This window comes from Oncorhynchus keta, chromosome 12 (genome assembly GCF_023373465.1).
Source record: "Oncorhynchus keta strain PuntledgeMale-10-30-2019 chromosome 12, Oket_V2, whole genome shotgun sequence".
Lineage (NCBI taxonomy): Eukaryota > Metazoa > Chordata > Actinopteri > Salmoniformes > Salmonidae > Oncorhynchus > Oncorhynchus keta.
Window position 1 is genome coordinate 29,275,187 of NC_068432.1, and position 17,211 is coordinate 29,292,397.

At 41.3% G+C, this 17,211-nt stretch overlaps 1 protein-coding gene across 10 annotated transcripts in view; it reads left to right on the plus strand.

Moving 5' to 3' along the window:
* The first annotated feature begins 3,824 nt into the window (after window positions 1-3,824).
* gria3a (glutamate receptor, ionotropic, AMPA 3a) overlaps window positions 3,825-17,211 on the plus strand; it is a 129,979-nt gene continuing 116,592 nt past the window's right edge. For 4 of the 10 annotated variants that reach the window (XR_008060877.1, XM_035782466.2, XM_052457971.1 and 1 more), the window contains exons 1-2: window positions 3,826-4,707; window positions 5,244-5,402. Coding sequence is in view for 9 of the 10 variants with exons in the window: in XM_035782466.2 (XP_035638359.1) it covers window positions 4,620-4,707; window positions 5,244-5,402 (247 nt within the window). In the remaining variant the exon portion in view is untranslated. Of the gene's footprint in view, window positions 4,708-5,243; window positions 5,403-17,211 lie in introns of all 10 variants that reach the window. The other 6 variants (XM_035782468.2, XM_052457974.1, XM_052457970.1 and 3 more) reach the window with 4 other exon arrangements.

Sequence of the window (17,211 nt, forward strand, 5' to 3'; positions counted from 1 at the left end):
ACAGATTATTTCACTCCTAATTCACTGTATCACAATTCCAGTGGGTCAGAGTTTACATACACTAAGTTGACTGTGCCTTTAAACAGCTTGGAAAATTCCAGACAATGTCATGGTTTTAGAAGGTACCACATGAAGGTACCACATTCATCTGTACAAACAATAGTACGCAAGTATAAACACCATGGGACCACGCAGCCGTCATACCGCACAGGAAGGAGACACGTTCTGTCACCTAGAGATGAACGTAAAGTGCAAATCAATCCCAGAACAGCAGCAAAGGACCTTGTGAAGATGCTGGAGGAAACAGGTACAAAAAATATATATCTATATCCACAGTAAAACAAGTCCTATATCGACATAACCTGAAAGGCCCCTCGGCAAGGAAGAAGCCACTGCTCCAAAACCACGATTGAAAAGCCAGACTACGGTTTGCAACTGCACATGAGGATGAAGAGTGTTCTTTTTGGAGAAATGTCCTCTGGTCTGATGAAACAAAAATAGAACTGTTTGGCCATAATGACCATCGTTATGTTTGGAGGAAAAAAGGGGAGGCTTGCAAGCCGAAGAACACCATCCCAACTGTGAAGCACGGCAATGCTACCAAATACTAATTGAGTGTATGTAAACTTCTGACCCACTCGGAATGTGAAGAAAAAAATAAAAGCTGTAATAAATAATTCTCTCTACTATTATTATATGAAAAACTGCGTTTAAATGTATTTTGCTAAGGTGTATGTAAACTTCTGACTTCAACTGTATATATATATATAAAATATAACTTCTGATGATTACAAATCTACTAATGTCTCCACCAACCACCAACCCCCAGCAGGCAGAAATAAGTTTACCAGACAAACATGGTGGTAGAGATCTGTTAAATAGTGGTGACGTTCTTACTGCATCTCTATGGATGATGACATGTGTGTGTCTCTTCTGTTGGTAAACTGGGATTAAATAAAACATATTAACATTTAAAGAAAAGTAAAAAGTTCCCCGCGACAGTATGTAGCCTGGGGATATGGTTTGTTTGTGTGATGTCATCACAGAGCTGAATAAAGCTATCTTTGGGGAGATGCCAAAATTAGACTGTGTCATTAATTGTACTAGCCATATGGTCTACAGTGTCTGAATGGCACGCTCACTTAAATTCCTTAGGAGGTGCTGGAATGGACGACTAGCATTTACACTCAGTGGGGTCTTGTTGAATACACACACAAATTGTGTGTGTGTGCTCGCGCATACTTGTGCATGTGTGTTTCATTATAATATGATGAAAAGCTAGCTTCGCCAGAAATATGCAGCCTTCTTTGCATGCTTAGGATAGTTTGAAGAAAATGTCTCAGGCTAGCATAATAGGCCCTTGTCTGCACCGAATCTCTTTTTAAATGTAGCACATAATAAAAGTACATAGCAGCAAATAATGAAACACCAACAGTACACACATTTAGATCAGTGAAGGGGGGCCCGCAGGCCCCCCTTAAGTAGGCCCCCCTTGGAACTCAGTCAGGGTTTCAACTTACTGTTGCGAAGTAGAATAGTAGAATACACAAGATGCAATTTCGAAATTTGGTTGTGCTTCAACAGTTTTTCTCTTGTTACAGTATATCAGTCGCTGATAGCCACTCAATTTGCCCATGTCAGGTAAAATGTTTTAGATTAGTAAGTTAGTCTAGAGATCAGCTTTATAAACTTGTAGTAATCAAGGTCGAAATAGAGCCCCAGGTGCCCCCATTGATTTTGTTAGTCAGTTTCACTCAGATATAATTTTCAAAACTGTTAACATTTCTCTCCACCCTATGGCAAAATTAGTAGAATTGCATTAAATTAGCAGTAAAACTGCTACTTTTCCTCTCCGCCGCATGGCAAAAGGAGTAAGATTGCACAAAATGAACTTTTAAACGTAAAAATGTGCATGAAATTAGTTATAAAATTGACAAATCTTCTCTCCGCCCCATGGAAAAATGTGTATAATTGAAGCAAACTAGCTTCAGCATTTTCTCTACACCCCATGACAAAATGTGTAGAATGGCACGATGCGGCCCCCCATGATGAGTTCAAGTTTTTTGTGGCCCTAACCCCAATAAAAGTTGCCCATCCCTGATTTAGGTCGTGAATTCACTATTGCATGGAAAGAATACTCAGCTGGCTGCTCATTGTTTAAAAAGCTAAAGCACATTTTCATGTCTTCAGAGAGTGTGTGAGCACAGACAGGCCTTAGTGTCATGCTGCATCTCTCCCTGACTGCCTGTCTCATCTCCTCTTGCTCCACTCTTCTCCTTTCCCTTCCCATTCTATTTAGTCTGACCATGGTTTCCTTGTTCTCCCTATTCTTCCCTGCTGAGATGTTTCAGACATAGTAGCATCCTCATCAGGGGTCCTGTATACTATATCTGGATGAGTTTGTCTCTGATGGCTCTCATCCTGATGACATACATACCTCAGTGAATGTGAAGCGCCAGCTTTGCCACAAGCTCAGTCAAATTAAGTCTGAGTTTGTTTTTGAGCGCACAGGAACAAATGTAATAATTTTACACAGCCGAGCCGAAAGTAGAATGTGTAGTTCATCAAATCTGTGAGGTCTTAGGCAGAGTGTACAAAACATTAGGAACACCTTCCTAATATTGAGTTACACACCCTTTTCCCGTCAGAACAGCCTCACTTCATTGGGGCATGGACTCTACAAGGTGTCAAAAGTGTTCCACAGGGATGCTAGCCCATGTTGACTCCAATGCTTCCCACAGTTGTGTCAAGTTGGCTGGATGTCATTTGGGTGGTGTTCCTAATGTTTTGTACACCCAGTGTACATGTTCTAAAGCAAAATCACTTTCAGTCCCGGAAAGGAAATCACCCAACATTTGTGCAGCACATCACCACTGCTCTGGCCCTACTACAGTGAGTTAACTGTAAATTAACATCAGAGTTGTAATGCCAAGCATTAAATCCCTCTGATTAATCTGGGTCAATACAGTCTGACCTGTTCTGCAAGGCTGGGTCTGCATCAGCCTCTTCCTAACAGAAAGCGGTAATGATTAGCTGACTTGCCCTTGGCTCTCCAACAGTACACACGGACTCTCTGAACAAAGAGCTTCCATAATGTAATCTATATCTCCTTATTCATAGCCAGGCTACAGTGGGTTGATATAGCTGTGCTAGAGTGTGAATTATCATTGTTTTGAAGGATCACATGAACCACAGTATACACTGAGTATACCAACATACAAACATTCCTAATATTTAGTTGCACCCCCCCCCCCTCCCCCTCTTTCTTTAACCTGTCTCCTTCCCTTCATCTACACATCAATAAGGGATCATAGCTTTCACCTGGATTCATCTGGTCTGTGTATGTCATGGAAAGAGCAGGTGTTCTTCATGTTTTGTATACTTAGTGTAGTGAGTGGTTGTATGCTACAGTATGTACTGTATAGAGGTTATAGAAGATGATTGATACCTTTATAACTGCACTAAGTCCCTCAGCAAGCATCAGTGTGAAACTCCTCTGCAATACTAATGAACATTTCCAACCTGCTGGAGGCGAGAGCTCTCCAGCGCTGGGAGGGATTTCACTCCCCAGGATGGAACATCACATCCCTTTTCTCTTGGTGCCTGCCTGTGACTGGAGGCATAGTTTGGCTTGATGAAAAGGGGTCGGATGGCGTGGGTCTGATAGGGCCCTGCAGTAACACCTGTTTCACATTACACAGTAACCCCAGAATGAATAACTGACAGACTCAATCACATTCGCTCCAAAGATACTGACAGGCAGGCAGCGCAGACGACTGCAATCATGGGAGGAATTATTTTAATGAAAACCTGAAGTGGCACTCATTCACTTTCATTGTCATAGGAACTATTTTGATGGAAAATATATTTGACTTACTCATAGGACTTGAAGTCTACCTAACACCTGGGCTGGGCCTGGGTTACTTACAGGTTTAGTTCAGGAGATAAAACAACTTGTCATGTCTTCAGGAATATCTCCAGAGACCAATTACACAGGAGATTAAATAAATGGTCACCAATTTTCCTGGCATCCATTTCATTTAACTGTCATATATTTAGGAAAATCACATAGCCTAATGCTTATTTTTTCATATAGAATAATTACATCTTCACCAGATATGATATAGAACATGCACCAAAGAAAACCAAAAATGTCACTTTCCCTCAACTAGCCCACTTGACTACAGAGTAGATACCATCATATGGACTCGCTTTGTCTGTGCACCATGCAGACAAACACTGTATAGCTGTGTCCGAGCTGATTCTTCCCAGCCCACATGTCTGCAGTGGCGGCATGGCGAGGATGCTGTTATAATTCAACGTCAGATCAAGTATAATCAACGTCCCCCTGCTGGCTCAATTGGATCCTTATTCACAAAAATATAATCTTCTCGCTCCGCAACCATCTTTGAGAAAGTCTGTGCCCTTTTTCTCAACGGAAGAAGATTCGCTCTGCTGCAGTTCGGTTCGCAGTTCAATGTATGTCACTCGTAGTCCACAGTGAGAGGCTGAGAGCTCCTTGCACATCTGGAGGATTTTCTCTGCGAATAGGCTTGTGTACCTACATGGTTTCCCTATATCAGATTCGTTTGAGGAGTTAAATTCAGAGGTCTGATAAAATGGGCCATCGCATAATAGCGACTGTCCTTTTTTGTGTGTGGCTTTTTGGTAAATCGCATGGAGCGTTTCCAAACCAGATAAATATAGGTAAGTTATATTTTCAATTACTAAAATGTTTTTTCTTTAGCCTAAAAAGAAAACGATATAAATGTACATTAAAAGCTTGTGTGGTGTTGACTTCATTTGCACTGATTATTATTTGCATAATTCATTGTCAAGTTCATCAGTCATACCCTAAAGAGAGGTAGCAGACTAGCTATGACAAACAATGCGTTTAAGAGTGGGGGGAGGGTAAAATAAATCACCAAAAGTTTCACATACTTGCCTATTTAAGTATCTTCATGCAGAACTTTCCACCCCTTCACTGGCCAGTATAGATTTGACATTAATAAATGAATCACAGTATAATTAATTGGTTGATGTTTATTCTAGATTAAGCGATGTTCATCCATTTAGTAATGTGAAATACCTTGGTGCGTAAAATAGGACTGATCATTTGTCGTCAGTGATAGAAAATAAATTATAAGGGATGATATTGATGTCATACTATGTTTTCATGAAACGGAATAAGAGGAACTAACCTATGCAATTCTTCCCATTCTCCTCTCCTCTTTCGTTTATAGGTGGGCTTTTTATGCGCTCTACAGTGCAGGAGCACAGCGCCTTCAGGTTCGCTGTTCAGCTGTATAATACCAATCAGAATGTGACGGAGAAACCTTTCCATCTCAATTATAATGTAGACAACCTCGAATCCTCCAACAGCTTCTCCGTCACACATGCGTGTGAGTACCACGACACTAAATGATAGCAATATATTTCATTTAATTAACGACACATATGGAGGGCACTACCCCCCCCCTCAATGTATTATGAGCGGCTACTGCACCGACTGGGGGCTATATCCACAGTGGCATTGGCTTGACGCCTATGTAATTTATTACATTGATTGTAGGCGAATTGCTATAGCATTAGAAGACGATCATCCCACACATGTCTTCTGAGCTGTCACTGCACATGGCTTTGCTGATGGTAGGGTATAGGGTTGGGTCAAATTGATGAGAACAATTCCAGAAAAACACAATGAAAACCGCATGAAAACATTACATTACTGTTGTGTATCAAAGTCAGCTTTATGAGCTTTTAAGTGGCATAGTTATTTCAGAGCCTGGGATATACAGCTTATTTTAAGCTGGAGTAATTGTTAAAGATTCAAAATATGGTTGATCTTTTATAGTTTTATCTGTTAATTCTTTCCTGTCCGGATATACTATCTTTTGTATGCAAAAAAAAAATGTCACACCACTATGATTGTCAAAGAAAGTTGGACTATTATACAAGACCCAGTTCCTTTCAGATGAAGCCGTGGATATTCCAAAGAGGTGGTTGTTGCAGCAATTGCTGTATAGCCTAATAATCAAAATGACAGATTCAGTTCTCTGTTATATCACTTTTTACCTACACTGTAGTAGATATAAATGATATTTTGTTTTGTCATGCACAGTACACTAGTCAAGTGTGTACGTTAAGAGCATTTAAAAAGAAGAGGTTAGGGTCAGCCAAGTCTACACCAAATTGAGAAACATTATGTCTAAACTGCATAGCAGCTATCTTGACACACAAAGCACAATGGTACACAGGTACAAATGTTTAATGTATACGAAGACACGCAGTAAACTTGTCATGTCTGTCTATAGCTGGGATATTTCACAAAAGACTTGGAAATAATGTCATTGAGAATATCACAGTTATCATCTGTAGGAAATGCTTATCAATCCTTTGGATACGATTCAACAGAGGTTGCTGTTGTTCTGTTGGAAAACTGTATGTTAATATTTCTCTGAAATGACAATTCCACATTCGTCTGGCAAAGATGCTTCTCTCTACCTTGTGTTGTAGCTGTGGTATAAAAAACGTTAATGAATGGCACTTGACAGTGTTATATCTCCTCTCTTAGTTGCTGTTCACTTGGGGCACTATTGTAAGGTCACAGCGATAGGCTTGTAATGAGGGTGCACATGAATAAGCCTGCAGTGTATCCTACTGTTGGGCTTTATTTAACCCCCCATCTCCGGTTACATCATTTTGCTATAGCCTACGCTGTAAGTTGTTGAATTTACTTTGTACCAATTCCCTTTACTGTGACTGTGAGGATAGCTTTGGTAAAATCATTTTCCTCTCTTAGATTTGTCGAATGAATTCTCATTCATTTCTGGAACTGACTACTTAATTTGATTGCCGGGGTGGAGAAATTGACCTATAATTGGAGCGGATGGATGGCTTTTAGATATTTCAGGATTCATGAAATGTCTCCAGTTGCTATAGTGATCAATATGACAGAATATGGATATCTGCCACATGATTGACAAGCAGGTATGAGCCTTTCTGCCAAGCAAAGCTAAGTAAAGTAAACATGTGCTCTGTGCACATTTCAGTTGCACATTTTTCCATTGTGATTAGATGCAGTATTTGCTGTTTCTAGTTTGAGTAAATGTAATGTTTTAAATTCAAAGAGGAGCCAATGCCAACCTCAGTTTGATGCTAGCTAGCTATCCCAAGAAAAAAACGTGTTTTGCTTCAGTATTGTATTGCAGTGTTTATTGAAGACAATAACCTATAGATTGCTTTTCTTTATTTTTTAACTTAAATGAATATATTTATCTGTTTGCTTATCTAATATTCGACATGTTGGAGTGTATTCTGATGTCAGGTCTTTGCATTTGTTTTTGTCGAATGGCATGCGATGGGACCCTCTGGTTCATTCTAGATGAGAATGGTTGTGGACAGAGAGTGGGCTTCCAAAATCGTACTGACTTCCTCTGGCAGCATTGGATGTGTCTGGGAGCCACAGGGACTGTCAGAAGCACTCTTTTGGCATGTTAACGTTTCACTAACTGTACTTCTCCAAGGATGAGGCAGACTATTCAAATATGTGTCAGCAAACAGAATTAGCCACTCAGATGGTAGTGTAACTCAATAAAGAGAAAAAATATGAGGAAATCTGGAGCTTGTTGGATGCCTTTCCGGGCTCATCTATTAAAGTGCAAAACCATCTCTCATTGCGATGATTTTGTAGTTACAAATTGACATTTGTCCTTCTGTGTGGTTTTTGTGTATTGTGGTATTTCCATTTGTTAAAAACCATGTCTGTTAATGTCATGACACAACAGACAATCAGAAGGGAACATTATAAGTCGGACTTCCATGAAGCCTTCATAAAGCACTCATAACACCACCAGTGCCATGATATAATACAAATCTGTTTATGTCACTTTCCCTTTGAAATTGACATCAGAAGAAGAAGAGGGGTAAAATAGATGAGTAGCCAACTTGGATAACCTTTGACTTTGACCAGAGAGGCTACAAAGCCTGACATTTCAATGTGTAGCACTTTAATAATATTCATGTTTTTCACATTTATTCAATTCGAGCCTTCATGTATGTATTTCTAAATTACTGGCCAATTGAAGATTAGAATACATTTATTTTACATACAGTGCTTTGAACTGTATTTCTATATTTTAATTGCTAATTGGATTACAATTGCGCATAATGATGGCAGATATGGAGAAAAGTTACCTCATCAGACACTAACATTGTTGGACAATAACACAGTTACTATTATTTATTATTCACACTTTTTAATGTCAGATGAAATTATCAAATGGATGATATGTATATACAGTGCATTCAGAAAGTATTCAGACCCCTTCACTTTTACACATTTTGTTACGTTAAAGACTTATTCTCAAATTGATTAAATCATTTTTTCTCTCTCATCAATCTACTAACAATACCCCGTCATGCCAAAACCAAAACGGTGTTTTAGAAATGTTTGCAAAGGCATTAAAAATAATAAACTGATATCACATTTACATAAGTATTCAAACCCTTTACTCAGTACTTTGTTGAAGCACCTTTGGCAGCGATTACATCCTTGTGTCTTCTTGGGTATGACACTACAAGCTTGGCACACCTGTATTTGGGGAGTTTCTCCCATTATTCTCTGCAGATCCTCTCGAGCTCTGTCAGGTTGGATGGGGACCTTCACTGCACAGCTATTTTCTGGTCTCTCCAGAGATTTTAGATCGGGTTCAAGTCCAGGCTCTGGCTGGGCCACTCAAGGATATTCCCGAAGCCACTCCTGCATTGTCTTGGCTGTGTGCTAAGAGTCATTGTCCTGTTGGAAGGTGAACCTTCGCCCCAGTCTGAGGTCCTGAGCGCTCTGGAGCAGGTTTTCATCAAGGGTCTCTGTACTTTTCTCTGTTCATCTTTCCTTCCATCCTGACTAGTCTCCCAGTCCCTGCCACTGAAAAACATCTCCACAGCATGATGCTGCCACCACCATGCTTCACCGTAGGGATGGTGCCAGGTTTCCTCCCGACGTGATGCTTGGCTTTCAGGCCAAAGAGTTCCTCATGGGCAGACTCCTTTAGGTGCGTTTTTGCAAACTCCAAGCGGGCTATCATGTGCCTTTTACTGAGGAGTGGTTTCTGTCTGGCCACTCTACCATAAAGGCCTGATTGGTGGAGTGATACAGAGATGGTTGTCCTTCTGGAAGATTCTCCCATCTCCACAGAGGAACTCTGGAGCTCTGTAAGAGTGACCATCGGGTTCTTGGTCACCTCCCTGACCAAGTCCCTTCTCTCCCGATTGCTCAGTTTGGCCAGGTGACCAGCTCTAGGAAGAGTCTTGGTGGTTCCAAACTTCTTCCATGATGGAATGATGGAGGCCACTGTGTTCTTGGTGACCTTCAATGCTGCAGAAATGTTTTGGTACCCTTCCCCAGATCTGTGCCTCTACACAATCCTGTCTCGGAGCTCTATGAACAATTCCTTAGACCTCATGGTTTGGTTTATGCTCTGACATGCACTGTCAACTGCGAGACCTTATATATAGAAAGGTGTGTGCCTTTCCAAATCATGTCCAATCAAGTGAATTTACCACAGGTGGACTCCAATAAAGTTGTAGAAACATCTAAAGTGTGATCAATGGAAACAAGATGCACCTGAGCTCAATTTCTAGTCCCACAAAGGGACTGAATACTTATGTAAATCAGGTATTTCTTTTTTTTTTTATTAATACATTTGAAAAATGTTTTTAAAAAACGGGTTTTGCTTTGTCATTATGGGGTATTAAAATCAAATCAATCAAATCAAAGTTTATTTGTCATGTGCGCCGAAAACAACAGGTGTAGGTAGACCTTACAGTGAAATGCTTACTTACATGCTCTAACCAATAGTGCAAAAAAGGTGTTAGGTGAACAATAGCGAGGCTATAAATTAACGAGGCTACATACAGACACTGGTTAGTCGGCTGATCGAGGTAGTATGTACATGTAGATATGGTTAAAGTGACTATGCATATATGATGAACAGAGAGTAGCCGTAGCGTTAAAGAGGGGTTGGCGGGTGGTGGGTGGCAGGACACAATGCAGATAGCCCGGTTAGCCAATGTGCGGGAGCACTGGTTGGTGTGTCCAATTGAGGTAGTATGTACATGAATGTATAGTTAAAGTGACTATGCATATAGGTTAAACAGAGAGTAGCAGCAGCGTAAAAAGAAGGGTTGGGGGAGGCACACAATGCAAATAATCCAGGTAGCCATTTGATTACCTGTTCAGGAGTCTTATGGCTTGGGGGTAAAAACTGTTGAGAAGCCTTTTTGTCCAAGACCGCTTGCCATGCGGTAGTAGAGAGAACAGTCTATGACTGGGGTGGCTGGGGTCTTTGACAATTTTTAGGGCCTTCCTCTGACACCTCCTGGTGTAGAGGTCCTGGATGGCAGGCAGCTTGATGTACTGGGCCATACGTACTACCCTCTGTAGTGCCTTGCGTTCAGAGGCCAAGCAATTGCCGTACCAGGCAGTGATGCAACCTGTCAGGATGCTCTCGATGTTGCAGCTGTAGAACCTTTTGAGGATTTCAGGACCCATTGCCAAATCTTTTTAGTCTCCTGAGGGGGAATAGGCCTTGTCGTGCCCTCTTCACGACTGTCTTGGTGGGTTTGAACCATTCTAGTTTGTTGTTGATGTGGACAACGAGGAACTTGAAGCTCTCAATCTGCTCCACTACAGCCCCGTTGATGAGAACGGGGGCGTGCTCGGCCCTCTTTTCCTATAGTCCATAATCATCTCCTTAGTCTTGGTTACGTTGAGGGATAGGTTATTATTCTGGCACCACACGGCCAGGTCTCTGTCCTCCTCCCTATAGGCTGTCTCGTCGTTTTCGTTGATCAGGCCTACCACTGTTGTGTCGTCTGCAAACTTAATGATGGTGTTGGAGTCGTGATTGGCCATGCAGTCGTGGGTGAACAGGGAGTACAGGAGGGGACTGAGCACGCACCCCCGTGGAGCTCCAGTGTTGAGGATCAGCGTGGCAGATGTGTTGCTACCTACCATCACCACCTGGGGGTGGCCCGTCAGGAAGTCTAGGATGCAGTTGCAGAGAGATGTGTTTAGTCCCAGGATCCTTAGCTTAGTGATGAGCTTTGATGGTACTATGGTGTTGAACGCTGAACTGTAGTCAATGAATAGCATTCTCACATAAGTCTTCCTTTTGTCCAGGTGGGAAAGGGCAGTGTGGAGTGCAATAGAGATTGCATCATCTGTGGATCTGTTTGGGCGGTATACAAATTGCAGTGGGTCTGGGGTTTCTGGGATAATGGGGTTGATGTGAGCCATTCCCAGCCTTTCAAAGCACTTCATGGCTACGGACATGAGTGCTATGGGTCTGTAGTCATTTTAATTGTACCTTTATTTAAACTAGGCAAGTCAGTTAAGAACAAATTCTTATTTTCAATGACGGCCTAGGAACAGTGGGTAAACTGCCTTGTTCAGGGGCAGAATGACAGATTTGTACCTTGTCAGCTCGGGGATTTGAACTTGCAACCTTTCGGTTACTAGTCCAACGCTAAACACTAGGCTACCCTGCCGCGTTCTTGGGCACAGGGACTATGGTGGTCTGCTTGAAACATGTTGGTTTTACAGACTCAGTCAGGGACATGTTGAAAATGTCAGTGAAGACACCTGCCAGTTGGTCAGCACATGCCCGGAGCACACGTCCTGGTAATCCTTCTGGCCCCGCAGCCTTGTGTATGTTGACATCTTTAAAGTTCTTACTCACGTCGGCTATGGAGAGCGTGATCACACAGTCATCCGGAACAGCTGATGCTCTCATGCATGCCTCAGTGTTGCTTGCCTCGAAGCGAGCATAGAAGTGATTTAGCTCGTCTGGTAGGTTCATGTCACTGGGCAGCTCGCGGCTGTGCTTCCCTCTGTAGTGTAGATTGATGAGATTGATGAGGATTTATTTATTTTTAATCAATTTTAGAATGAGGATGTAACGTAACAAATGTGGGAAAAGTGAAGGGGTCTGAATACTTTCCGAATGTACTGTATGTTCTTTCATCGCAGAAGATACTCTTTATTCTTCACCTCAGCCTCAGCCTCACTTGATAATAATGTGGGATGGTATGTGGATCTGCTGCTACTCATTCTTTAATGCATTCTCATGCTTCCTCAAAACATCTGCATAACAGATGGATATTCAGTTTGAAGATTGAACATAGCAGATGTCTCCTACTTAACGAAAATAGAAAATTATTTTTTCTATTCAAGAGTACTGGAACATGTAAGACCGGATTGTATGCATCATGTTAAAAGTGGGGACAATGCTAACAAAACAACCATCTCAGTTGGTGGAAAACGAGTTGTATTATTCAAATTATTTTCAAAGGATTTTTTCTAGTGAGAAAAGTTATGTGGTGTCTCACTACACACACACAAATAAGGGTTCCTCAAGGGTACTTTGGGAAGGGGGATGGTTCTATGTGGAACCATACTGACCCAAAGAACCCTTTGAGCCCTTTAATGGTTCTTTTCAGTTCAAAAAGGTTATCTATTTTAGTGAACGATAAAATGTAGGGGCGGTGGCTCATTCAAATATTTTAGGGCGTAGATTGCATACAGCTCTTTTTGTTCAATTGTGAGAGTGTTATTCCCGTTGATCTAATCTGATGTGTTATGCTTTTACATGGCCAGTGACAATGTATTTCGAAAGACTTGAGAACCGTTGACAAAGTGAGTAGTTGTCAATTCTCTCCTCGGGCACCCATAGCCGTTCCAGAGCTAGCACACCTGATTCAACTTCTTAATAAACACAATAATAAAACCTATGGAATTTTAACAATAGAGTATAATATGGCTATTAAACCAGAATTTAAAAAACTGTATGGTTCTAAAAAATAACTTTCTCTCTAGAACCATTCTCCATAAAGGTTATAAAAATAATCATAAAAAAGGGCTCTATATGCAGTAGCCCCAAAAAGTGTTCTTACCTTAGTGGAACCCTTTTTTGGTTCTATATAGAACCTTTTTTAATGGTTATTTATAGAACTTTAGGAAAGGGTTATTTATAGCACCATACAGGTTCCATTTCAAACCAATTTAATATTGTTCTTAATAGAACCTTAATAAAAAACGTTCCATAAAGCACCACAAAGGGTTCCATTATGGTTACAAGTCAAATAACCTTTATTTTGCACTATATACTGTAGAACTATATGTTTTTAGTGTGTATAGAGGGTGCTATAATTTCTTGATGTTAGATATTATTTTGTCAATTGCAATTTTTGTGATTTGTGGTTGTCTGTGGAGACTGTGTATCTTAAAAAAGGCACATCCATCTACAAAGGGTTAAATCGATGTCTTTGAATCACATGACCGAGTCAGGCGATGTACGTATAGATAAAAAATAAAAAAAGAGCCATAACGTGTAAAGACTTCTCGATTAGGAAGAAGTGGCAGTCAGACATGGGCTGTGATTAGAATAACGTCCGTTACCCTGGTTGGGTCAGGATGTAATGATAGTCACAAATCCCCATCGGCCATTACTGTGTTATTGGCTGAGAAGATCAATAGGCTGAAGGCCACAGGACAAGACAGCAGTGTTTGGTGTAGTGTGTTGTGCTACACTGTGTTGGTGTGAGGAGATCAGCTCTCACTGCCCATATCATTCTCTCAACATCTCCGGATGTGTGACAGAACAGAATTAATTTCACTAGAGCTTTTTATTATCTCAGAGTGTAGGCTACAGTTCTCTCAGAAAAATATGAGCCCCAGAGAGTTTGACCCATATTGCTGTACGGTACAACACCAACCTACAGACAAGTGTACATAGATAAACATATAGAGTTGAAGTCGGAAGTTTACATACTCTTAGGTTGGAGTCATTAAAACGCGTTATTCAACTACTCCACTAATTTCTTGTTAACAAACTATCATTTTGTCAAGTCGGTTAGGTCGTCTACTTTGTGCATGACACAGGTAATTTTTCCAACAATTGTTTACAGACAGATTATTTCACTTATATTTCACTGTATCACAATTCCAGTGTGTCAGAAGTTTACATACACTAAGTTGACTGTGCCTTTTAACAGCTTGGAAAATTCAATAAAATGAGAAGCTACTGATAGGCTAATTGACATAATTTGAGTCAATTGGAGGTGTACCTGTGGATGTATTTCAAGGCCTACCTTCAAACTTAGTGCCTCTTTGCTTGACATCATGGGAAAATCAAAGGAAATCAGCCAAGACCTCCACAAGTCTGGTTCATACTTGGGAGCAATTTCTAAACGGCTGAAGGTACCACGTTCATCTGTACAAACAAGAGTACGCAAGTATAAACACAATGAGACCGCGCAGCCGTCATACCGCTCAGGAAGGAGACGTTTTCTGTCTCCTAGAGATGAACGTACTTTGGTGCAAAAAGTGCAAATCAATCCCAGAACAACAGCAAAGGACCTTGTGAAGATGCTGGAGGAAACATGTACAAAGTATCTATATCCACAGTAAAACGAGTCCTATATCGACAAGGAAGAAGCCACTGCTCCAAAACCGCCATAAAAAAGACAGACTACAGTTTGCAACTACACCTTTTTCTCCCTGAGTATTCATTACATGAATCTTATACAAATCTGTTCATATTCACCCGAGGAAGAATACAACAGCTTTTTTTTCGGACAAGCGAGCACTTATATATATGGTCATTTTCACGGCTTCATTCATTCATAGAATGTTTGGGAATGACGTACAGTAAGGCATTTGTGAAGATTCTACAGCAATAGAGCAGCCATGCGTTTGGACAATTCATAGATATTGCAGTAAATAAAACCTAATAACAACATCTGTCTTGTGCAGGACCAGTGTCTCCACAGACTGGTTTGCCATAGCCAATCAGAGCTACACTAGATCTATTTTAGATCGTATTTGCCAAAAGCTACAAAATACACCTGAATGGATTTCTGCAAATATGTAAATACCCCGGGAGTCCTCTTGCATTTGGGAACTTCACATTCCTACAGATCAAACAGCCTTGAAATGGTAGCTTCTCTCCCATAGTTGCCTATGCACAACATGTAATGCTAGCCAGTGTGAGATAAGCTAAACTCTAACTAGGGAACGTTAGATAAACCCTCTCAAACCTTTTCAGCTAGTTGGCCATCAAAATTGCACTGATAAACGATGGCGAATAGTAGCCAGCTTATTTTTTTTTTGTTGTTGCACTGCATGGATCACAGGTGCTGTTGAATGCAGCATTGCTGAATGGTGCACTCAAAATGTATTGTAGTTGAGTTGTCAGCCCAGGTTACTGCTCAAATGTTGCTGTAATAGGCCTACTTGTTTCTCCTTTGCATGGTGTTTTGTTTTTTGGTTATTCATTGTCAAGCTTTAAAAACCGAAGCCAGACTGCAACATTTTAGTAGCCTAGCTAGGACTATAGCATGTGTTTGTCTGTACACTTTCCCTCTGCTGCACGCTGTAAACAAGACACATGAAGGCAGCGCAATTGAAGTTGAATTCACCTATACAAGCAGTAAAACATGGCACCGACAGACATGGCAGCTCTGCTTCTAGCTCCTAAGGAACTTTGTTGTATTTTGTTTTTTTGTGTGTTATTTCTTACATTATTAGTCTACAACGTTTCTTAATGTTATTACATACAGCCGCAAATAACTTTTGGAATTCAGAGCGGTGGTAACTCACCAACATTACAACCAGAAATTCGACTTCCCTGAATTGGATCCTTTGTTCATACCCCTCAGGGCAATTTTACTGATCCCAGAGGCTTCTCCAAGATGCCGCTGGCGGAGAAGAGGTATTCAGAGTGGACTTTTAGTGCGACTCAGGAAAAGTGCACAGCATCCACCACTTCTGAGTATTTTACTCGCTAATGTTCAGTCCCTGGACAATAAAGTAGACGACCTCAGGGCAAGGATCTCCTTCAATAGAGAGTCAAGGGACATTAACATACTCTGTTTCACGGAATCATCTCTCTCTCCAGACATCTCTCTCTCTCTCCGGAATCATCTCTCTCTCCAGACATCTCTCTCTCTCCAGACATCTCTCTCTCTCCGGAATCATCTCTCTCTCCAGACATCTCTCTCTCTCCGGAATCATCTCTCTCTCCAGACATCTCTCTCTCTCCGGAATCATCTCTCTCTCCCTGTCCGTACAGCCAGCTGGGTTCTCAGTACACCGCGCAGACAGGAATAAAGAACTCTCCGGGAAGAAGAAAGGCAGTAGTGTATGTTTCATGATTAACTACTCATGGTGTGATTGTGATAGCGTACAGGAACTCAAGTCCTTTTGTTCATCCAATCTAGAATATCTCACAATCAAATGACGACTTTTTTACCTCCCAAGAGAATCTCATCGTTTATAGTCACAGACGTGTACATTCCCCCTCAAGCCGATACTACAACAGCCCTCAAGGAACTACACTGGACTTTGTGCAAACTGGAAACCACATATTCTGAAGGCACATTTATTCTAGCTGGGGATTTTAACAAAGCAAATTTGTCTAAAATTCTACCGAAGTTCTATCAATACATTGTCTGTAGTACTCGCGCTACAAAAACTCTGAACCATTGTTACTCTCCCTTCTGGGATGGCTACAAGGCCTGCCCCCGCTCTCCCTTCGGCAAATCAGATCGCGACTCCATTCTGCTCCTCCCTTCCTACAGGCAGAAACTAAAACAGGAAGTACCCGTGCTAAGGTCTATTCAACGCTGGTCTGACCAATCAGAATTTATGTATCAAGATTGTTTTGATCACGTGGACTGCGATATGTTCCGGTTTACCTCTGAGAATAACATTGACATATACATGGACACGGTGACTGAGTTCATCAGGAAGTGTATAGGGGATGTTGATCACACGGTCACTATTAAAACCTACCCAAACTAGAAACCGCGGAGAGATGGCAGCATTTGCACAAATCTGAAAGTGCGAATCACCGCATTTAACCACAGCAAGGTGACTGGGAATATGTTGAATACAAACAGTGTAATTATTCCCTCTGTAAGTCAATCAAACATTAAAATGTAAGTATAGAGACAAAGTGGAGTCGCAATTCAACGGCTCAGACACAAAACATATGTGGCCAGGTCTACAGACCATCACGGAATACAAAGGGAAAACCAGCCACATCGCGGACATCAACGTCTTGCTCCCGGACAAGCTAAACACCTTCTTTGCCCGCTTTGAGGGTAACACAGTGCCACCGACATGGTCAGCTCCCAATAACTGTGGGC